Raw genomic sequence first — 19,540 nt, forward strand, 5'->3', positions numbered from 1 at the left:
ACTTTTGGTCATGTAGTGTATATCACAACAGGTCTAAATATATGTGTCACGACAGTGTTATGACCATTTTATAACAGGCTATGACAAGTTATGTCAGCTCTTATGACCGTGTCATAACGTGTTCATGCGCTGGGTGTCAAGTAAAGTATTACTGAAAAGGTAGTTATTTCCATTAAAGGCTCAAAAAGCAATCCAATAGATATTCACACCTTACTGCTATTATTGCTAAATGTTTTTCATATGATTGGCAGGAAAACATATACATTTAAACTTTGCCTTAATGATCCCAAACTGACAATTAACAATAAAACGTATGCCTATTGAAACACACCTAAGGGAGACATATGCATCACAGCATTAAACGCAGCATTAAATGCCAAAGGAAAGTAACCACTCTAAAAGGTAAGTATTCAAGTCATGCGAAACATACATAACGATACCGAGCCACACATCTAAGAGAAGATACATACTATTAAGATGGATGGCTACAACCAAAGCTAAGATCCAAATATTAACTTCAGGATATCCTACTCCCTGCTGCTATAACAGGCTATATTTAACAATTGGCACAAGCTAACATACCGAGCTTGGAGGCTATTGCTGCTGCATAGCGGTAGCACTATTATGATAAATTCATAAGACAACTGGAGATGGTGGTGCAGTGGCCATGATATAACTCTCAATAGACTCAGGCTGTCAGTGTGATGATGATCACATCTGGTCACATCATCTCAGTAGAGCTCAGTTCCAGTCTCCATCAAACCGGTTCTCACAGAGCTCACTCCACAGCATGTGAGGGCAATGCCTCTAGAATGGAGGTGATCAGGGCCACCAACAGCTATAATGTAGAACCATGTAAACATTATACAACTTATCAAGCTGCTTGCACAGTGTGACTTGGTACATCTGTAATAACAGTTCATGTACAAAAGTAATCTGCATGATTTTATGAGATGACGAGTCATATACATTTATTCAGAAACATTTTGGTAAGGATTTTTGATTCCCGATTTACACAGATGAGGTAAAACATCATGCCTTATATGTTTTCCGTTTGTACCGTACTTTCCCTAGTAAAATGTGTACATTGATTAAAATGCATCTTTCATGGTAGTCCACAATTTGTAAAAATGTGTACATTGATAAGTATATATGCTTCCTGGTAGTCCAAAATGAGACCCCTAACAGATTGTTCTGCTCAACAACCAACGATCTGTTTTCAATTTTTTAACAGAAGACAAGCAAAGACAGGGACTTGACAAAGTACAATGCATATACTGTCACGATCGTCTGAATGAATGGACCAGGGCGCAGCGTACGTAAGAGTTCCACATGTTTAATAAATCAGAAACTCACCAAAAACAATACAGAATACAGGAAAACGAAACGTGACGTTCTGGGCTGCTCACAGGSAGCTACACAAAAACAAGATCCCACAAACAACAGGTGGGTAAAGGCTGCCTAAATATGATCCCCAATCAGAGACAACGATAGACAGCTGCCTCTGATTGGGAACCATACCAGGCCAACAAAGAAATAGAAAACATAGATTGCCCACCATAGTCACACCCTGACCTAACCAAATAGAGAATTTAAAGGATCTCTAAGGTCAGGGCGGGACATATACGGTAAACATTTAGGACAGAATCCTGACTTGAGATCCACTTGTGTAACTAGAGTATTTGCGGATAAATCAATGATGATTTATGCATTTGTTGAGTTAAGCATCTGGAAGAATGATTTTGTTCTGCCCTTAATCTATTTTACATTAGTGTTGTACAGTGTACAAAACTTAAATGTTATATGTGCAGTATAATACTCATGACATTTTCCAACATCAAATACCCACGAATGAGTCAATTCTAAAACTACAGTCTCCACGGTGACCTGAAAGAATAAAAAGCAATATCCACAACCTTATTATTTTGATTTACAAAAAAAAATTCTATGCTATATGTATTCCTACCTCTGTTCGGTTCTGTATGGCTGATGAACTAAATAATKCTTATTGTTTTTCTTTAAAGTTTGAATTAGACCATGCACAGTAGATATGTTGTTGGGGGTTAGACTATATGGGTTGTACAGCATTCCTCAAAGCATGAGAAGGAGGAGATAATAAACAATACAGAACTTCTACTGTATATACTCTGTATTCTCTAGATATACAGTACCAGTCAAAAGTTTGGACACACCTACTCATTCCAGTGTTTTTTCTTTATTTTTACTATATTCTACATTGTAGAATAATAGTGAAGACATCAAAACTATGAAATAACACATATGGAATCATGTAGTAACCAGAAAAATGTTTAAAAAATCAAAGTATATTTTATATTTGAGATTCTTCAAATTAGCCACAATTTGCCTTGATGATAGCTATGCACACTCTTGGCCTTGAATGAGTAGGTGTGTCCAAACTTTTGTCTGGTACTGTATATTTTCCAACAAACATCCATTGCTATAAACCTTGCACTGTAGACCTTGATTTTAGATATTCTACCAGACTCAAATGTTGACAGGTTGTGATATTAGCAGTTTGTTTCTTTCTGGCATAAGTCAACAAATATTCTGCCCCTAGTAATCTTTGGAAATTCTGTAATGCAATTCAGACAAGAGGTAACAAATGCCTTTCTCTATTCTGCAATGATAATGAGTTTTCAGTAAGGGTGCAGAGCCTGTTTCTATCTTTAGAAACACACCTGAGAGCACAGTCTCTTATCTCCGCAGCATGGATCACGCGCCTCAACCATCATTATAATGCCACACTGAGGCTTTAAAGGCACAATCTGTGATTTCAACAGTCTGACCCTTCCACTTTACCCCTACAGGCAGGCACATGAACGGATAGGAGTAAACCAGTGCCCAGCAGATGCCACTTTGCCATCCTACAAGCCTTCTGGGTGGTGCTATATATATTTTTTTGTATAAGGTTTTGTTGCTGTTGTTCTGAACACATTGCCGCAAGTCATCGCAATGTCATGAAGTTAGCTACCCACCACCCTGTCCGTTGGTTGTGCCTGTTGGTGTGCCCTGTCTGGAGGTTGCACCTTTTTCCTACTCTGCTCTGTACTAAGAMTGTGCATTTACATTTACATTTAAGTCATTTAGCAGACGCTCTTATCCAGAGCGACTTACAAATTGGTGCATTCACCTTATGATATCCAGTGGAACAACCACTTTACAATAGTGCATCTAACTCTTTTAAGGGGGGGGGGGGGTTAGAAGGATTACTTTATCCTATCCTAGGTATTCCTTAAAGAGGTGGGGTTTCAGGTGTCTCCGGAAGGTGGTGATTGACTCCGCTGACCTGGCGTCGTGAGGGAGTTTGTTCCACCATTGGGGTGCCAGAGCAGCGAACAGTTTTGACTGGGCTGAGCGGGAACTGTACTTCTCAGAGGTAGGGAGGCGAGCAGGCCAGAGGTGGATGAACGCAGTGCCCTTGTTTGGGTGTAGGGCCTGATCAGAGCCTGAAGGTACGGAGGTGCCGTTCCTATGCCCGGTATCCAAACATACTTTGAGATGCAGTCACTGGTTGAATGTGGGAAGCTACCTAGCTATTTAAATATCAACAGTACTGCCACCGCAGCATAACATTTGATCAACACTTGATACCACTCGAGTTACATAATCATCATCAATAATCGGTCTGGAAGACAGACAGAAAAGAGCAGCTGCATCAACAACACTCGCTCTGACCAACTACATAATGTCCTCTGTCGGCAGCAGCAACACAGGTAGTCTAGACCCTAGCTAACCACCATATATTAAAATACCACACAAGCCACTAGCCAGCCATACAGTGTTATGTTGAGTTAGAAGATATTGAAAATTATACTATGAAGTTAATATTTAAGAGAATGAAGATAAATCACAATCAGTAAAAAATGTAGCTAGCTAACTAGCAGATTTACATTCACCTTCCACCCTCTCTTCCCATGTCAATCATGTCTTTAGGAGCACTGTAACTAACTTACTTACAATTTGTGATGAGTGAGTGTGCTGTTGCAGAAATAAATAGGCCTATGCTCAAAAATGTAAAATGGCATGAATTTTTAGATTTTTTTGTTTTTTTGTCCTTTTTTTTCACCTGTAGGGGATTAGGTTGGGCGAATGTAAACAATCTTACATTTAATATTGTTAGGCGTATGTCATTTTTGTTGTAGTAGAACCAATTACCATTTCTACCAGAACCCTCTTGGCATTTTTAAAAGAAAGGTTTGTGAATGCTTGTTGTTTTAGTTGCTTCTTGTTTTAGATGTTCCTTGACAGACGTGACATTAAAAACACTGAAGAATATAACTTGTGTTTTCAGAGAGAGTTTAGATATAAAGATAAGACAAGTCATGTTTCTACATTACGCTGTAATGAAAATGTTCCTTTAGAAAGTGTTCACACCCCTTGACTTTTTCCACATTTTGTTGTGGTACAGCCACAATTTAAAATTTATTAAATTGAGATTTTGTGTCACTGGTCTAACACACAGCCCCTTTGTTATGGCAAGCCTAATATGTTTAGGGAAAAAAAATTGCTTAACAAGTCACATAAATTGCATGACTCATCTGTATGCAATAATAGTGTTTAACAAAAAAAAATGTATGATTACCTCGTCTCTGTACCACACATAAAATTATCTTTAAGGTCCCACAGTCGAGCAGTGAATTTCAAACACAGATTCAACCCCAAAGAACAGGGAGGTTATCCAATGCATTGCAAAGAGCAGCACCTATTGATAAATGGGTATACATTTTTTTTTGAATATCCCTTTGACCATGGTGAGTTATTAATTACACTGGATGGTGATCAATACACCCACTACAAATAAGATGCAGACGTCCTTCCTAACTCAGTTGACGGAGAGGAAGGAATTTCACCATGAAGCCAATGGTGACTTTAAAACATTTGCAGAGTTAAGCAGACTGAAGCAGGTTTTCCCATTTCTTTTCATCCTGAAAAACTCCCAGTTTTTGCCAATGTCAAGTATACCCATACCATGATGCAGCCACCACCATGCTTGAATAAGGAAGTAGTTACACAGTGATGTGTTGTGTTGGATGTGTTGGATGTGTGTTGGTTGTGTTGGTTTGTGTTTGGATGTGTTGGATCTTACAGCAAAGTATGCGTCACGCTGCATTCATAAAGAAAACAACAAAGTTGCAGCAGACACGTGATAAATATTAATAATTGTGGTATGGTTGTTCACCGTTTTAAACTTAACTTGAATTTGGACCAAATAATGTTTTTCTCGCCGTTTACCCACATCATTGAGCACTGGAAAGTAAAATGTTTATATTATTATAGCTCCTATAGAGCAAAGCATTCTGGGAACACTAGGAAGTGAGACCTCAAAAGTGTACCTTGCCTGGTTGCATCAATATTAACAAATAAAGGAATGAATGAATATAGCATAACAGCTGTCAGTCTAAACTTTCATTATATGTACTGTAACATTTCATTTAATCAGCCATACCGAATGTATTGACGCCCAGGGAATTGAGATATCCTGCAGCTTGAGATTAAACAGACAATACTTCAATAACAATATCGACAGCCCCGATTCATTCACTTGTCCAGCCTAATTCTTAAAGCGCAGTCAATCTATATGAATGGCATGTATGTAATTACAGTAAGTGGATGTGGAAATCAGAGTGGCATGTGTTAGAATAGCAGGACTAATTCTCCATATCAAGCGTCGGTATGTAAGTGCTCACAGCTGCTGGTGTTTGTATATTTCAATTGCAAAGCCTCACCGACAGACTCGGATAATGTAATTATAATACATTAGAGAACTGAAATGTTCACATTTGAAGTTTAAAGTGATGGTAATTGCCGTATTGCTGCCATCTTAAACTGGGATAATGTACTTTGTAGTTGTTGGGGTTTTAATTGTTCTTTTTTTTTTTAATTTGAGAGGCGGGGCCAATACAAAGGAGAGAGGGAGTATAACCCTACTAAAAGCAGCATTGCCCAATTTGTCGAAATAAAGTGACATGATGTTAAAAGATGTTCTTTGTTCTATAATTTACATCAGACTACCGCAACAAATAGAGAACACTAAGTTCTCACATCTCACCAGAAAAATGTTATGTCTTGCCTGGAACTAAAACTTGTATAGCTCTTTAGGATCACGGTTGGTGACCACTCAGACAGTTMGTGAGACTCTGAAGTCTGAACATTGCCCAACAACTCCCCTGGGATTTATAAGTAGGTCTGTGTCTACAAGTCTATGTGTTAGAAGCTCCTACGTTTGAGTGAGGTAGAACAAAAGTCATTCATACAACCCCTCTTTCCCCAGGGTGTCACCTTGAGGAGGAGAAAAAAACTGCCTAATGGTTAGAAAGACAAGCCCCTCACCGGAGGGTTGCCAGTTCAAATCCCGGGTCTGACAGGAAAGTGAGCTGGCAATTGGAGGTTGCTGGTATCAAATCCTAGATGCCATTGCCTGCTGTTATGCCCTAGAGCAAGGCACTTAATCCCCACAACAACAGCTCCCCGGGCGCCGAGCGTGGCAGCTTTCCGCACCTCTCCAAAAAACTGAGATGTTTTTCAGAGAGGTTGGTTTAAAAGCAGAAGTCACATTTGAGATGGACCAATAATGTGATCTTAACTGTCAACACCTGAGCGTCTACAAAAAAACAATATTTTGGGATTATCTCCTCACACTTCCCCTCAAAATACACCTTCCAGCCCTCTGTGCAAATACAATGTTAAACGGCGGTGCAAAACAGGAGCGCGTGGCTTGCCTAAGACAGAAAGCCTTTTGTTTGTTTTGGGATATTGCCTTTTTTGGCGTAAGCCTCCGCCACCACGGGAAGGCAGGAAAACACAGACACCTTGAGCTTTCGCTAGACTCTGCTCTGTGTGCGTCCCTATGGGTTAATCACTACACCTGACTGTGTAGCAGCACTCCGAAAACCCATCTTAAAGGCCCACTTTTTGCAGCCGTTTTTGATCATTTAAAATCATTAGACACCCATTGATTCCCTTCCCTGAGCTTTATATTAAACCAAATGGCAGGGATGCCGTTTTGTTGTTTTCCAGTGAAAGAGTGGGCCTTTAAAGCTGCATGGCTGTTACGAACGTGTCTAAATGGAACTTACGCAGCAGTGCATGTCAATCGTCTCATTATGGCACTGATAAGGCAGGAGGAGGCGTGTAAAATGTTCATGCTTGCAACACCAATGTTGATTAAACCACTGCTAACAGTACTGGTGACTAATAAGAAAATTGGCTATTTTTAATGATTGAGAGGGATAGTTCCATCTCGTAAAAAATGTCAATAATTGAATGCTGTCAGGTCATATGGCAACACATTGAATGGCTAACCTCTCAGGCTAGTAAAAACACATGTTAAGTCGAGCATAACTCACATTTACATCAATGTGGCACCTCTTTCTCAGTTCCATGTATCCATAAAAGCAAGCATAGGCTATCGCACGGCATACACAGTGCATTCGGAAAGTATTCAAACCGCTTGACTTTTTCCACATTTTGTGACGTTACAGCCTTATTCTAAAATTGATAAAATATTTTTTTCCCCTCATCAATCTACACACAATAACCCATAATGACAAAGTGAAAACTGATTTTCTTAAATGTTTGCAAATGTATTAAATATAAAAAACAGAAATTCCTTATTTACAGGCATGTCAGAGCAAAAACCAAGCCATGGCATGGAAGGAATTGTCCGTAGAGCTCCGAGACAGGATTGGTTCGAGGCAAAGATCTGTGGAAAGGTACCAAAAAATGTCTGCAGCATTGATGGTCCCCAAGAACACAGTGGCCTCCATCATTCATAAATGGAAGAAGTTTGGAACCACCAACACTCTTCCTAGAGCTGACCGCCCAGACAACCTGATCATTTGGGGAGAAGGGCCTTAGTCAGGGAGGTGACCAAAAACCCGATGGTCACCCTTACTGAGCTCCAGAGTTCCTCTGTGGAGATGGGATAACCTTTCAGAAGGACAACCATCTCTGCAGCACTCCACCAATCAGGGCTTTATGGTAGAGTGGCCAGATGGAAGCACTCCCCAGTAAAAGGCACATGACAGGCCACTCTGATGAAACCAAGACCAAGAACTCTTTGGCCTGAATGCCAAGCATCAGGTCTAGAGGAAACCTGGCACCATTTTTACAGTAAAACGTGGTGGTGGCAGCATCATGCTGTGGGGATGTTTTTCAGCGGCAAGGACTGGGGTACTAGTCCGGATCGAGGGAAAGATGAACGGAGCAAAGTACAGAGAGATCCTTGATGAAGCTCCAGAGTGCTCAGGACCTCAGACTGAGGCAAAGGTTCACCTTCCAACAAGACAACAACCCTAAGCACACAGCCAAGGTAATGTAGGAGTGGCTTCAGGACAACTCTCTGAATGTCCTTGAGTAGCCCAGCCAAAGCCCAGACTTGAACTCGATCTAACATCTCTGGAGAGACCTGAAAATAGCTGTGCAGCGACGCTCCCCATCCAACCTGACAGTGCTTGAGAGGATCTGCAGAGAAGAATGGGAGAAACTCTCCAAATACAGGTCTGCCAAGCTTGTAGCGTCATACCCAAGGAGACTCAAGGCTATAATCTCTGCAAAAGGTGCTTCAACAAAGTACTGAGTAAAAGTGAATAATTATGTATGTGTGATATTTCCGTTTATATATATATTTATTAAAAGATTTCTAAAAACCAGTTGTTGCTTTGTCATTATGGGGTATTGTGTGTAGATTGATGAAGAAAAAAGCAATTTTAATCCATTTTAGAATAAGGCTGTAACGTAACGAAAATGTCCAGGAGTCTGAATACTTTCCAAATGCACTGTACCCTCATCAGATCTTTGTCCTCCTCTGCATTTTGAACCGGCTCTTAGCTACCCTACTAACCATCTTCTGGTGATTGGTTCTATCGTTCCACAAGGCTTGTGAGAATGCAGACTGCATTATACAAACCGGTATCTGAATCAAGATGACTGTTGTTGTGAGCCACTCTCATGTTCTCCGGTCTGCTATTAAACAGGAAGAAAATTGGCTCCACACCAAAGTGCCTAAAAGGAATGGCTTTAATGCCTTCCAGAAGAATGAACGTGAGAGAGGAGCTATATAGGCAGCAGGAAAAGATTTGTGTGGATCACTGAAACCATGTAGTGTTTTAATGGACACACTTTGAGAGCCATAGGCTAGAGTGTCTATGTATACTGACTGAATAAGAGTTCATATTTTTAATAGGTTTTGATGTTGCTTTTTGCAAGCAAGCTATTCAATTCCATCAGGGCATTCAGTTGATGAAATTTGTGAATGGCACTGGTTTTGAAGCTGTCACTGTTTATTGAGTATCCAATGTTTTTCAATGATAGGTTTGGAGACATTATGGAGACATTATTTTGGAGACATTATGGAGACATTATGACACACAGTTCAAGTGAAATATCGGGAACTCAAAGTACGGCTGGTTATTCCATTAAAATACCTGTGTATTTATGTTTGTGCGAAATACCCTTGATGCTGAGTTAGGGTTAGGTCATTACAGAGCCAGTAACAGATTGCATTCAGAAGATCAAAAACCGTGTTGCTAGCGTTTCGTAGCCAATTCTTTGTTGTTGTTTGCAACCAAACGAATGGATAAGTGGTCGTCTGAGTAGGAAGGTTTCCCCCGGATACCACCTATCTTTTCCTTCGCTGGAGCCTCTTCCTATTATGAAAGASAAAATCACTGAACACAAGAATGGTGAAATGGTTTCTGATGGTTTCTGCAAATATGTGCTTTCTCTAAGTATTGCAAAGTATTCCCTATCATTGCATGTTGCTAATTATTCATCCAAGTAATACATTTCAATTGCACATCAAACAAGTACAATTTTGATTCGATATCTGTCGAGCCCGTAGCCTATCGGCTTACGTTAAACGATAATTGCGTTCTCTTTGAACAACAGTTATTTTTGTACAATGATGAAAAAAATGTCTTGGATTGTTTACAACAAATTGCTTTGATGCGGATACAACTTTTGTCCTGAGGTTAATTATAGGGTTGAATTTGAATGGGTTGATGTAAAAATACGATAATACATTTACACAACCTCTCATTACATTAACTGTTAGAAACATTGCAAAAACATGTTTTTCCACTATCTAGTCATACCGCAAAGAATAAACACACTCGACTGAGACCAAAGGCACCTTCAGTGGGCCCACAAGTGCCAGATCTAACCATCCAGTGAACCAAGCAAGCTATCCACTAACGCTGATGTTTTGTTGGTGCATGCCAACAAAGTTGCAGCAGACACGTGATAAATATTAATCATTGTGGCACGGTTGTGTTATTTTTAGTTGATGGGTTGTGCTTAGCATTCAGAGATGCATCAGTGGGGTACTATCCAAATACAGTGTTTCCCATATCTATATAGACTCTAAAAGAGCTGAATAACGTAAAGAGTTACAGTGTGTGTTTGGACCTACAGAAGCATACAATATGTCAGCAGGGAGTGAACTAGTAGTATTTACAAAACATTTCAACGTCACTATGAACCTAATAAGAGCAGACACAGGTAGGACATGAGGAAGAAGACAAGCCCTCCACCTTTTAATGCAGTTACTTTTCCACAGAGTTACGAGTCCAGCGAATTAGCATTCTTTACCAGAACGTCACAGAATACGAACAAGAGGAAGGCCTCAAAACACAGCTAGTGAGACCACCGCAAATGACAAGGCCAAGGGTACCAATCTCACAGAAAGGTCTCTTCAGGCACTCGCTGTCTTTATTGTTCTCATTCTCTGTGCATTTGTTGTGTCTAACATCTCTTTCTGAGAAATACTGAAGGATGCATTAAGGAAACCGGAGACCACAGAGACACACAGGCCCAACACCATTCTATTTGGCTATACAGCACAAATAGATCTGGGACCAGGCTACAAAGATGTGTATCATTTTGAGATACTCCTCAGAAACGGCACATTCAAATCACTGACCTGTTTCACGTCATAGCCCAGAAGAACAAAGTTCAGATCTGGAGAAACTGCAAACTTGGAGGCCTTAAATGRTGCCTGGAAAGAAAGAGAAAAGAGCGGAAAGAGAATGACAGATACTGTGACTGTTCATCTGCAGTTACAGTCCATTCAAATTCTTTGTTTTGAAGCATGAAATACAATGATTAATTGGATTAGCATGAACTACACATGTATTCAAATGCCACAAGAATGGCATAGTATTATCTTCTCCAACTTATTTAAAACATTGTCTAATTCCAGTCTACAACATTTAGCAAATAAAACAAGATGGCAAGGTGTCACTGGAGGCAGCCACTTGCCAAATGGCACCTTAAGGTGAGCATGTCTCTCTAATGTGAGTTCTCTGGGAAGAGGAGTTGGTGTGCACTGAGACGGTAAGTACTCACAAAAGTGGTGTTTTTTAGTAAGAGGTGTGTCTCGTTGCTCTGCGTGTTGGCTTTGAACACGTCACCGTCCCAGCTCCTGAAAATGATCTCCTCATCTGTCAGAGAGAGAGAGGAAAAGAGAGAGAGAAAGGGGGAAGAGAGAGAAAGAGAGAGGACACTGGGTTATAGGTTGCAAGGTGAATAAGTGAAGGGTTAAAGGTGAAGCCAAGGCTGAGACCAAGGGTTTATGGTTAATGCCTGGGTTTGTTTAGGTTTTTATACTGGAGGACCTTGCTCATGAACTGCCTTGAGGTGCTTAACAATGGTTTGCTACATCCAATCTAGTTACTTCATTCATTCAACTTGGCCCGCTGCCAGTAAATTAGAGATGTCACAATGATTGGCTAAGAGTTCCGGTGCTCATACACAATTATGGGCATGGTGCCAAATATGTTTTTTTAAGCATAGCCACTTTGTCTCAGGTATCCTGTATAATGACATCCCATGTGAGACATCCCTTGTATGAAGCACCAAATATGACTTGTCATTGCAGTGAGAAATTACAACTGCACGAAGAGGTCCCCCCTGAAGAATTGAGACACTCAACACTCACAAACTCACTTAGAGAGTATCGGTGACAACTTCAGCTTAGTATTATTACACATCAACAGGAAGAAATATGATGGGGGTTTCGGCCAATATCTTTCATCTCTGGCCAATTTTACAATCTGGGGAGTCCAGGATTTCATTAATGCTTTTGACAGACCAATATCATTACAAAGCCCTCATCTCATATACAGTAAATGTCATTGAATGAGCTCTAAGGCGTCAACCTTGGGCCGGCGGGCTATAAAACAGAGATGACTCAGAATACATTAAAGCACAATGACAGGCAAGTAAACATAAAAGATTGATGGATGGTTGGCTTATGATCAATAGGAGAAAGAGAAGAGAAGGGACCAGAATGTTATTAAGTTAGATTTTTAGATGACACTCCTTCTAAGTGTACTTTATAAGAATGTATAAAACTGTCARTGTGATTCATAATTGGTTTGCAGTAAGTGACATTGTGCAGTAGCATACTGAATCAACTGTAGCCTACCAAACTGTAAATATTGTGACACACTGTTAGCTTGTAGTCTTGAATCAACCTGTGTTTGGCTGGTATTTATATATTGCATTTGTGCAACATTTGTGCTGTACCATATGGAGTGCCCTTTCAATGCAATGTGTTCAATGCCCCATTTTCCTCTGTACATGTTTTACTGATACTTTTCACCCCAAAAAATGTTTGTTGGTATTTTCCTTTGTGACGCAGTATAAAAAAAAATACTTTGTCAAATTTGTCAGACAATCCACATGTTACGGAGGCCTGTGATGAAGCACCGAGGCAGATCGGATTTCTGCTTATGCTTTGTGTGCTCTGCTCAGAAACTGTGATGTACCTTCAAGGCAACCGTCACATCCACTTGCCATCTGCCAGTGTGTCGACAAAAGAAGTTTCATCCAGAACTTTATGAATAGTGTCCTTATGTGAAAGCAATTTGACAAAGTATTTTTTATACTGTGTCACAAAGGAAATTCCCACACTATGAGGTTGGAATAATGCTGTGACATTGTGAATAATATTAATGCCCTTTAAGTGTAAGAGCTGTTTGACAAGACCGCCTGAAATGTTGCCTGTTTTGGTGGGATGGAGTTTTGGACTGTTTGGTGACATCACCAGGCGGTAAATGAGTTAATAGACCAATAAGAAAGAGAGTTCCAAACACTGCCAAAAAAACAGCTACTTTTCAGTTTCCCCCTCCCTACTCAGACCACTCCCAGACAGTCCTAGCAAAATTCTTGCTTAAGAAAAATGCAAGGTTTTTTAACAATATTATTTGAAAATAATCCAATTGGTGACAGATTTGAATGTGAATAGTCAAAAATCCACATTTAAAAAAAATGTTTTTTCCCCACCAGTGGTATGTTTCCACCAAACGGACTTGTTGCGGATAAAATCAGTGCGTGATGACGTAGTGCACACTAATTTTTACTTTTTCACATAAGTTTTGATGTACCAAATAAAAATCTAAAGTTCAATGTGTTCCCATCGCATTTTCAACTCTACCGATAGTTAAGACACATTAACTGTGGTGTTAAATAGCAAACGTCTTCGCATGTGCGCTCTGGCCGACAGCTCTCAGATACAGTGCAGGTCGGCTGTGCGGGTCGGCTGTGCGGGTCGGCTGTGCGGGTCGGCTAGTCTACATGATGACATTATTAAGGATAAGAGCGAGAATATGTTTCTTTTTCAAACGACCACCAATATGTACTGGAAAGGAGCATCAAGATCACTGTGCACTTTCACCACCCTGTGAAGTTCGTCATACTGTATTTCATCTGCAGCTCGTGATGGACGGACCACACAGACCATATCGTCATGTGACTAAGTTTACTTCGATATGAGTATATCAATATTTGCGCATAAAGGCATTTCCACTGCCATTTCTCACGGCAGGTAGCCTAGTGGTTAGAGTGTTGGACTAGTAACCGAAAGGTTGCAAGATCGAACCCCGAGCCGACAAGGTAAAAATCTGTCATTCTGCCCCTGAACAAGGCAGTTAACCCACTGTTCCTAGGCCGTCATTGAAAATAAGAAMTTGTTCTTAACTGACTTGCCTAGTTAAATAAAGGTAAAATATYAAATAATAATCKATTTCYCTGACACAATAAGATCCCACCATGTCGAACGAACAAGTTATCTGTCGGCTTTTATAAAATTGTGCCGAAACTTCCTGTTTCCATCACAGGTGCTGTGTTTATTTTTTATWCGCTATGACTGTACTTTTTATACGGTATAATTGTTACTCAGAAATAATTTGATATTGACATAGAAACGGCTGCATTGGACTTTTAAGAATGTCCGTGAAGTGATTAGCAGTACTTCAGGGGTTTGCACTCAGGCAGTTGTGAGGAGCGCTCTTTGAAATTGAAGGATGAATAGTGAGGCCCCATCTTTCAGGTGTGGAAAATAGAGCATGACCGCAAGGAGACAGKAGCATGTCCTYGCCTGTCAGAAGACTGAGARGCTGAGTGAAGTGACAAGCTGACAGCACCTATACAGACAGGCCAAACTCAAACTCTTAGACAGAGAGACTAAGAAGGGGAGGASTGCCTTGTCATGAAAGGTGCTATTTGTGATGCTTTATTCATGATATTTTGAAAAGACTCTCCTTCAGATAATGTGGATGAAAGGATACAGTGATTTGAGAGTGTTATAAATTGGTCTGACCCCTTCATATCTGCAACACCGCTTCTGACACTAGCCACAGCCTGACAGTGCTAAAATACAGTCTTCGCTTCACATAKTGTAAACACAAACAAGTGAAAGCAGCAGTGATTTGCAAGCWTCAACTTAACGCATTAAATCCCTCTCTGATCTTCCCGGATCTTGAGTTGTTAATGGTTGCAGATGGTACATCCCATACCGTTCTGGCTCCGGAGTAGTGAATGTATGAGGAGGGAACGATTTATAAGCAAGAATGCTGGTTCCCAACGGAGCAAGAATTCCCATAGATTACAGTAATGTATTCTATCATTGTCCTCTGCTGGTGATATGATTAATTTACACTCCACTGGTGGTATTTAAACAGTGATTGTATCAATGTTACCTTCTCATGCATCCTCTTTCAAGGCTTGTATTTGCTTTTAAGGCTCCGATAGGGCTTGAAATTAGTTTGTTTCAGTATAATGTTCAAATTTGTGTAATATAGTTTATTATTATTTCATGTGTTTGCTTATCTGCTGCAGTAAGGTTAACTATTTCATGCCCATGTGGAGAAGATTAACCATTTCCGGCCTCTCTGAATTAAATTTACATTAGCACATTCCTTAACAGCATGAATATGTAATATCAGACAAACAGCAGCAGTGATGGTAGTTTGGTACCTTTAAAGGCTTCGGAATATGCCAGCGCAATTCATCCTAATGGCAGAACAATYTTCCTCAGAGATATACAGTATGTCGTTTCCATTGGAATTCTAATTCAGATTTTGAATGGTATGCCGATGAACAAACCACACCAGAYACAATTGGCAGAAACAAATGTACTTTGTCAGCTCAGAACGCATACAAAAATCTTCAAAGGACACAATTCTTTGAGAGCGTTTGKTGCCTGTGCCATTTCTCCTCGAAAGCTTTTTGATGTTTACTTTTGGGCTTTGTGATGTTCTGTGTTGAAACTAAAGAGCAGACGGGTGATGTTTACGAATCTTGATTRAGAGGCACACGTCTCCAGCGCAGATACCACGCAGATTCTATGAAATATGATGTGCWCAGTCAATAGAGGAGACTAAATTCGAGGAGCAACAGGTCTCAATAATGGCTGCTCAGCATTCATAGCAAATGGAAACAAAATACATTTGAGACAGATACAATGGTATTACAGATAAGAGCGACATTAGATATGTAGAGTTATGAATATACTGCATAAACATACCATTGATCCACTTAGCATCAGGGTCYTGCACCTGGAACTCTCGTTGAAAGAGGTCATCCAGGGTCAATTGGGTGCCTAAAGACTTCGCGCCATCATCTGTGAAGAAAATGACACAAAGTCTTCAAATAGACATAGAGAACACTTTTACTCACAATTGACAGTTAGCTAAGGCCATTCCCAGAATGTTGGGCAATCAATCGCAGCGTTCCAATGGACAGAAACTGTCATCATTCACATTTAAATCACATGAAAGCCAGTGAGGGCTGTGGCAAAAACGGAGAGTTTTCTTTAAAAAAAAAACAATGTTTAAATTGCTAAATAATTGAACAGTGCACCAGGAGGATTTTTCTAAAGCGGAATTATAATTGTAMTACATTGCTTGCTTGCTAGCTCAGCTGATTAGCTGACCACCAAACATTGCTATCGCTAGCTAGCTAGGTAGCCACTTAATATAAKWAWWWWTCTTAAAACGTARYTTTTGTCACATCAGGATATGATTTGASAGCACTAGTTTGCTCCAAAAGTGGTTATAGCTTTGACTGCATGCTGACAGTGYATTCAGAGCCATTCAGTAGTGTGTCCATCCACTCTGCCCAGAGTGGGTGAAAACGCGCTTTGGTGAWGCCWTTTCACTTCCTTATGTTATAAAATACATTTTACCAAGGCAAATACGATAATTCATGTTCTGAATCGTTCAGTGGGGTCTTTCTCTAACATACTGTATCTTTACCATTATATCAAAAAAGTTGGATTTCGAAACGTAATACATCCAATAATGAGCACCGAGCTCTGTTGACAGAGCAGAGCGGTGCAGGTTTATCATAACTTTTGAGGTTGCCATCTTCAAAGTTCTTTCCGAGGGTTGCGAAAAGCTAAATTAGCATGACATGAGCTGGATTAAATGTTAAAGGCTTTGAAAATAAAAAGCTTGGTATATACTCAGTCGGTTGACATTTATGTGAGAACAGGAATTTTGAATGAATATGAAAGTGTACATTAACATATGAAAATACTACATGTCATGTCTCAAAATCGACATCCATTTTACCTCTATAATTGTTTTGTGTCCTGTGGATTCGAGAAGAAACATGGATAGTTCAACGGGATAGTGAGCCTATCAGGTAGTGCATTAGCCTTCATTCCTGCACAGAATCCAGCCTAGCTGACACAATTAAATGTTCTTGATTTTTTAGCTCTATTTTTCTCTTGATTTAGTCACTGTAAATCTGTCCATCCTACAAGCGTAAAAACTCCAATAACCAGTGGTGGAAAAAGTACCCAATTGTCATACCTGAGTAAAAATAAAGATACCTTKATAGAAAATGACTCAAGTAAAGGTGAAAGTCACCCAGTAAAATACTACTTGAGTAAAAGTCTCAAAGTATTTGGTTTAAATATACTTAAGTATCAAAAGTAAATGGAAATTGTAAAAATGTACTTTAGTATCAAAAGTATAAGTGAAAGTATAAATAATTAAATTCCAAACCAGATGGCACAATTGTTAGTAATTTTTTAATTGGCACACAACAACATTCAGACATCATTCAGAAACAGAGCATTTGTGTTTAATGAGTCCGCCAGACAAGAGGTAGTATTTGTATTTATTATGGATCCCCATTAGCTGCTGCCAAAGCAGCAGCTATTTCCTGGTCTTCCATACTACTTCCGGCGCCGAACAGAGATGGCCGCCTCGCTTCGCGTTCCTAGGAAACTATGCAGTATTTAGTTTTTTTACGTGTTATTTATTACATTGGTACCCCAGGTAATCTTAGGTTTTATTACATACAGTCGGGAGGAACTACTGGATATAAGAGCAACGTCAACTCACCATCATTACGACCAGGAATACGACTTTCCCGAAGCGGATCTGTGTTTTGCCCACCACCCGGGACAATGGATCGGATCCCAGCCGGCGAACCAATACAACGACGCCGTAAAAGGGGTAGACGAAGCTGTCTTCTGGTCAGGCCCCGGAGACGGGCACATCGCGCAGCATACTACTCGCCAATGTCCAGTCTCTTGACAACAAGGTTGATGAAATCCGAGCAAGGGTAGCATTCCAGAGAGACATCAGAGACTGTAGGTTCTTTGCTTCACGGAAACATGGCTCACTCGAGACACGCTATGGAGTCGGTACAGCCAGCTGGTTTCTTCACGCATCGCACCGACAGAAACAAACATATTTCTGGTAAGAAGAGGGGCGGGGGGTATGCCTAATGATTAACGAGACGTGGTGTGATCATAACAACATACAGGAACTCAAGTCCTTCTGTTCACCTGACTTAGAATTCCTCACAATCAAATGTTGACCGCATTATCTACCAAGAGAATTCTCTTCGATTATAATCACAGACGCATATATTCCCCCCAAGCAGACACATCGATGGCCCTGAACAAACTTTATTTGACCCTATGTAAACTGGAAACCACATATCCTGAGGCTGCATTCATTGTAGCTGGGGATTTTAACAAGGCTAATCTGAAAACAAAACTCCCTAAATTCTATCAGCATATTGATTGTGCTACCAGGGCTGGTAAAACCCTGGATCATTGTTATTCTAACTTCCGCGATGCATATAAGGCCCTCCCCCTCCCTTTCGGAAAAGCTGACCACGACTCATTTTGTTGCTTCCAGCCTATAGACGAAACTAAAACGGGAACCTCCCGCTCTCATGTTTGTTCAACGCTGGTCCGACCAATCTGATACCACGCTTCAAGATTGCTTCGATCACGTGGATTGGGATATGTTCCGCATTGCGTCAAACCCGAACCCGCAAGTGCATTGGCGATGTCGTACCCACAGCAACTATTAAAACATTCCCGCCAGAAACCGTGGATTGATGGCAGCATTCGCGCGAACTGAAAGCGCGAACGACTGCTTTTAACCAGGGCAAGGTGACCGGAAACATGACCGAATACAAACAGTGTAGCTATTCCCTCCGCAAGGCAATCAAACAAGCTAAGCGTCAGTATAGAGACAAAGTAGAGTCGCAATTCAACGGCTCAGACACAAGAGGGTCTACAGTCAATCACGGATTACAAAAAGAAAACCAGCCCCGTCGCGGACCAGGATGTCTTGCTCCCAGACAGACTAAACAACTTCTTTGTCGCTTTGAGGACAATACAGTGCCACTGACACGGCCCGCTACCAAAACCTGCGGACTCTCCTTCACTGCAGCCGACGTGAGTAAAACATTTAAACGTCTTAACCCTCGCAAGGCTGCAGGCCAGACAGCATCCCAAGCCACGTCCTCAGAGCTGCGCAGACCAGCTGGCTGGTGTGTTTTACGGACATATTCAATCAATCCTTATCCCAGTCTGCTGTTCCCACATGCTTCAAGAGGGCCACCATTGTTCCTGTTCCCAAGAAAGCTAAGGTAACTGAGCTAAACGACTACCCGCCTGTCGCACTCATTTCCGTCATCATGAAGTGCTTTGAGAGACTAGTCAAGGACCATATCACCTCCACCTACCTGACACCCTAGACTCACTCCAATTTGCTTACCGCTCAATAGGTCCGCAGACGACGCAATCGCAACCACACTGCACACTGCCCTAACCCATCTGGACAAAGAGGAATACCTATGTGAGAATGCTGTTCATCGACTACAGCTCAGCATTTAACACCATAGTACCCCTCCAAACTCGTCATCAAGCTCGAGACCCTGGGTCTCGACCGCCCCGGTGTACTGGACTTCCTGACGGGCCACC

At 40.8% G+C, this 19,540-nt stretch overlaps 1 protein-coding gene across 1 annotated transcript in view; it reads right to left on the minus strand.

Annotated features, from left to right (window-relative positions):
• Nucleotides 1-19,540, minus strand: part of LOC111972657 (inactive dipeptidyl peptidase 10-like) — a 68,193-nt gene that overhangs the window by 38,612 nt on the left and 10,041 nt on the right. The window contains exons 3-5 of the mRNA XM_070449295.1: nucleotides 15,830-15,925; nucleotides 11,368-11,462; nucleotides 10,943-11,017 (exon numbers count right to left, since the gene is read on the minus strand). Of these exons, the coding sequence (XP_070305396.1) occupies nucleotides 10,943-11,017; nucleotides 11,368-11,462; nucleotides 15,830-15,925 (266 nt within the window). The remainder of the gene's footprint in view (nucleotides 1-10,942; nucleotides 11,018-11,367; nucleotides 11,463-15,829; nucleotides 15,926-19,540) is intronic.

The sequence above is a fragment of the Salvelinus sp. IW2-2015 genome, linkage group LG2 (genome assembly GCF_002910315.2).
Source record: "Salvelinus sp. IW2-2015 linkage group LG2, ASM291031v2, whole genome shotgun sequence".
Lineage (NCBI taxonomy): Eukaryota > Metazoa > Chordata > Actinopteri > Salmoniformes > Salmonidae > Salvelinus > Salvelinus sp. IW2-2015.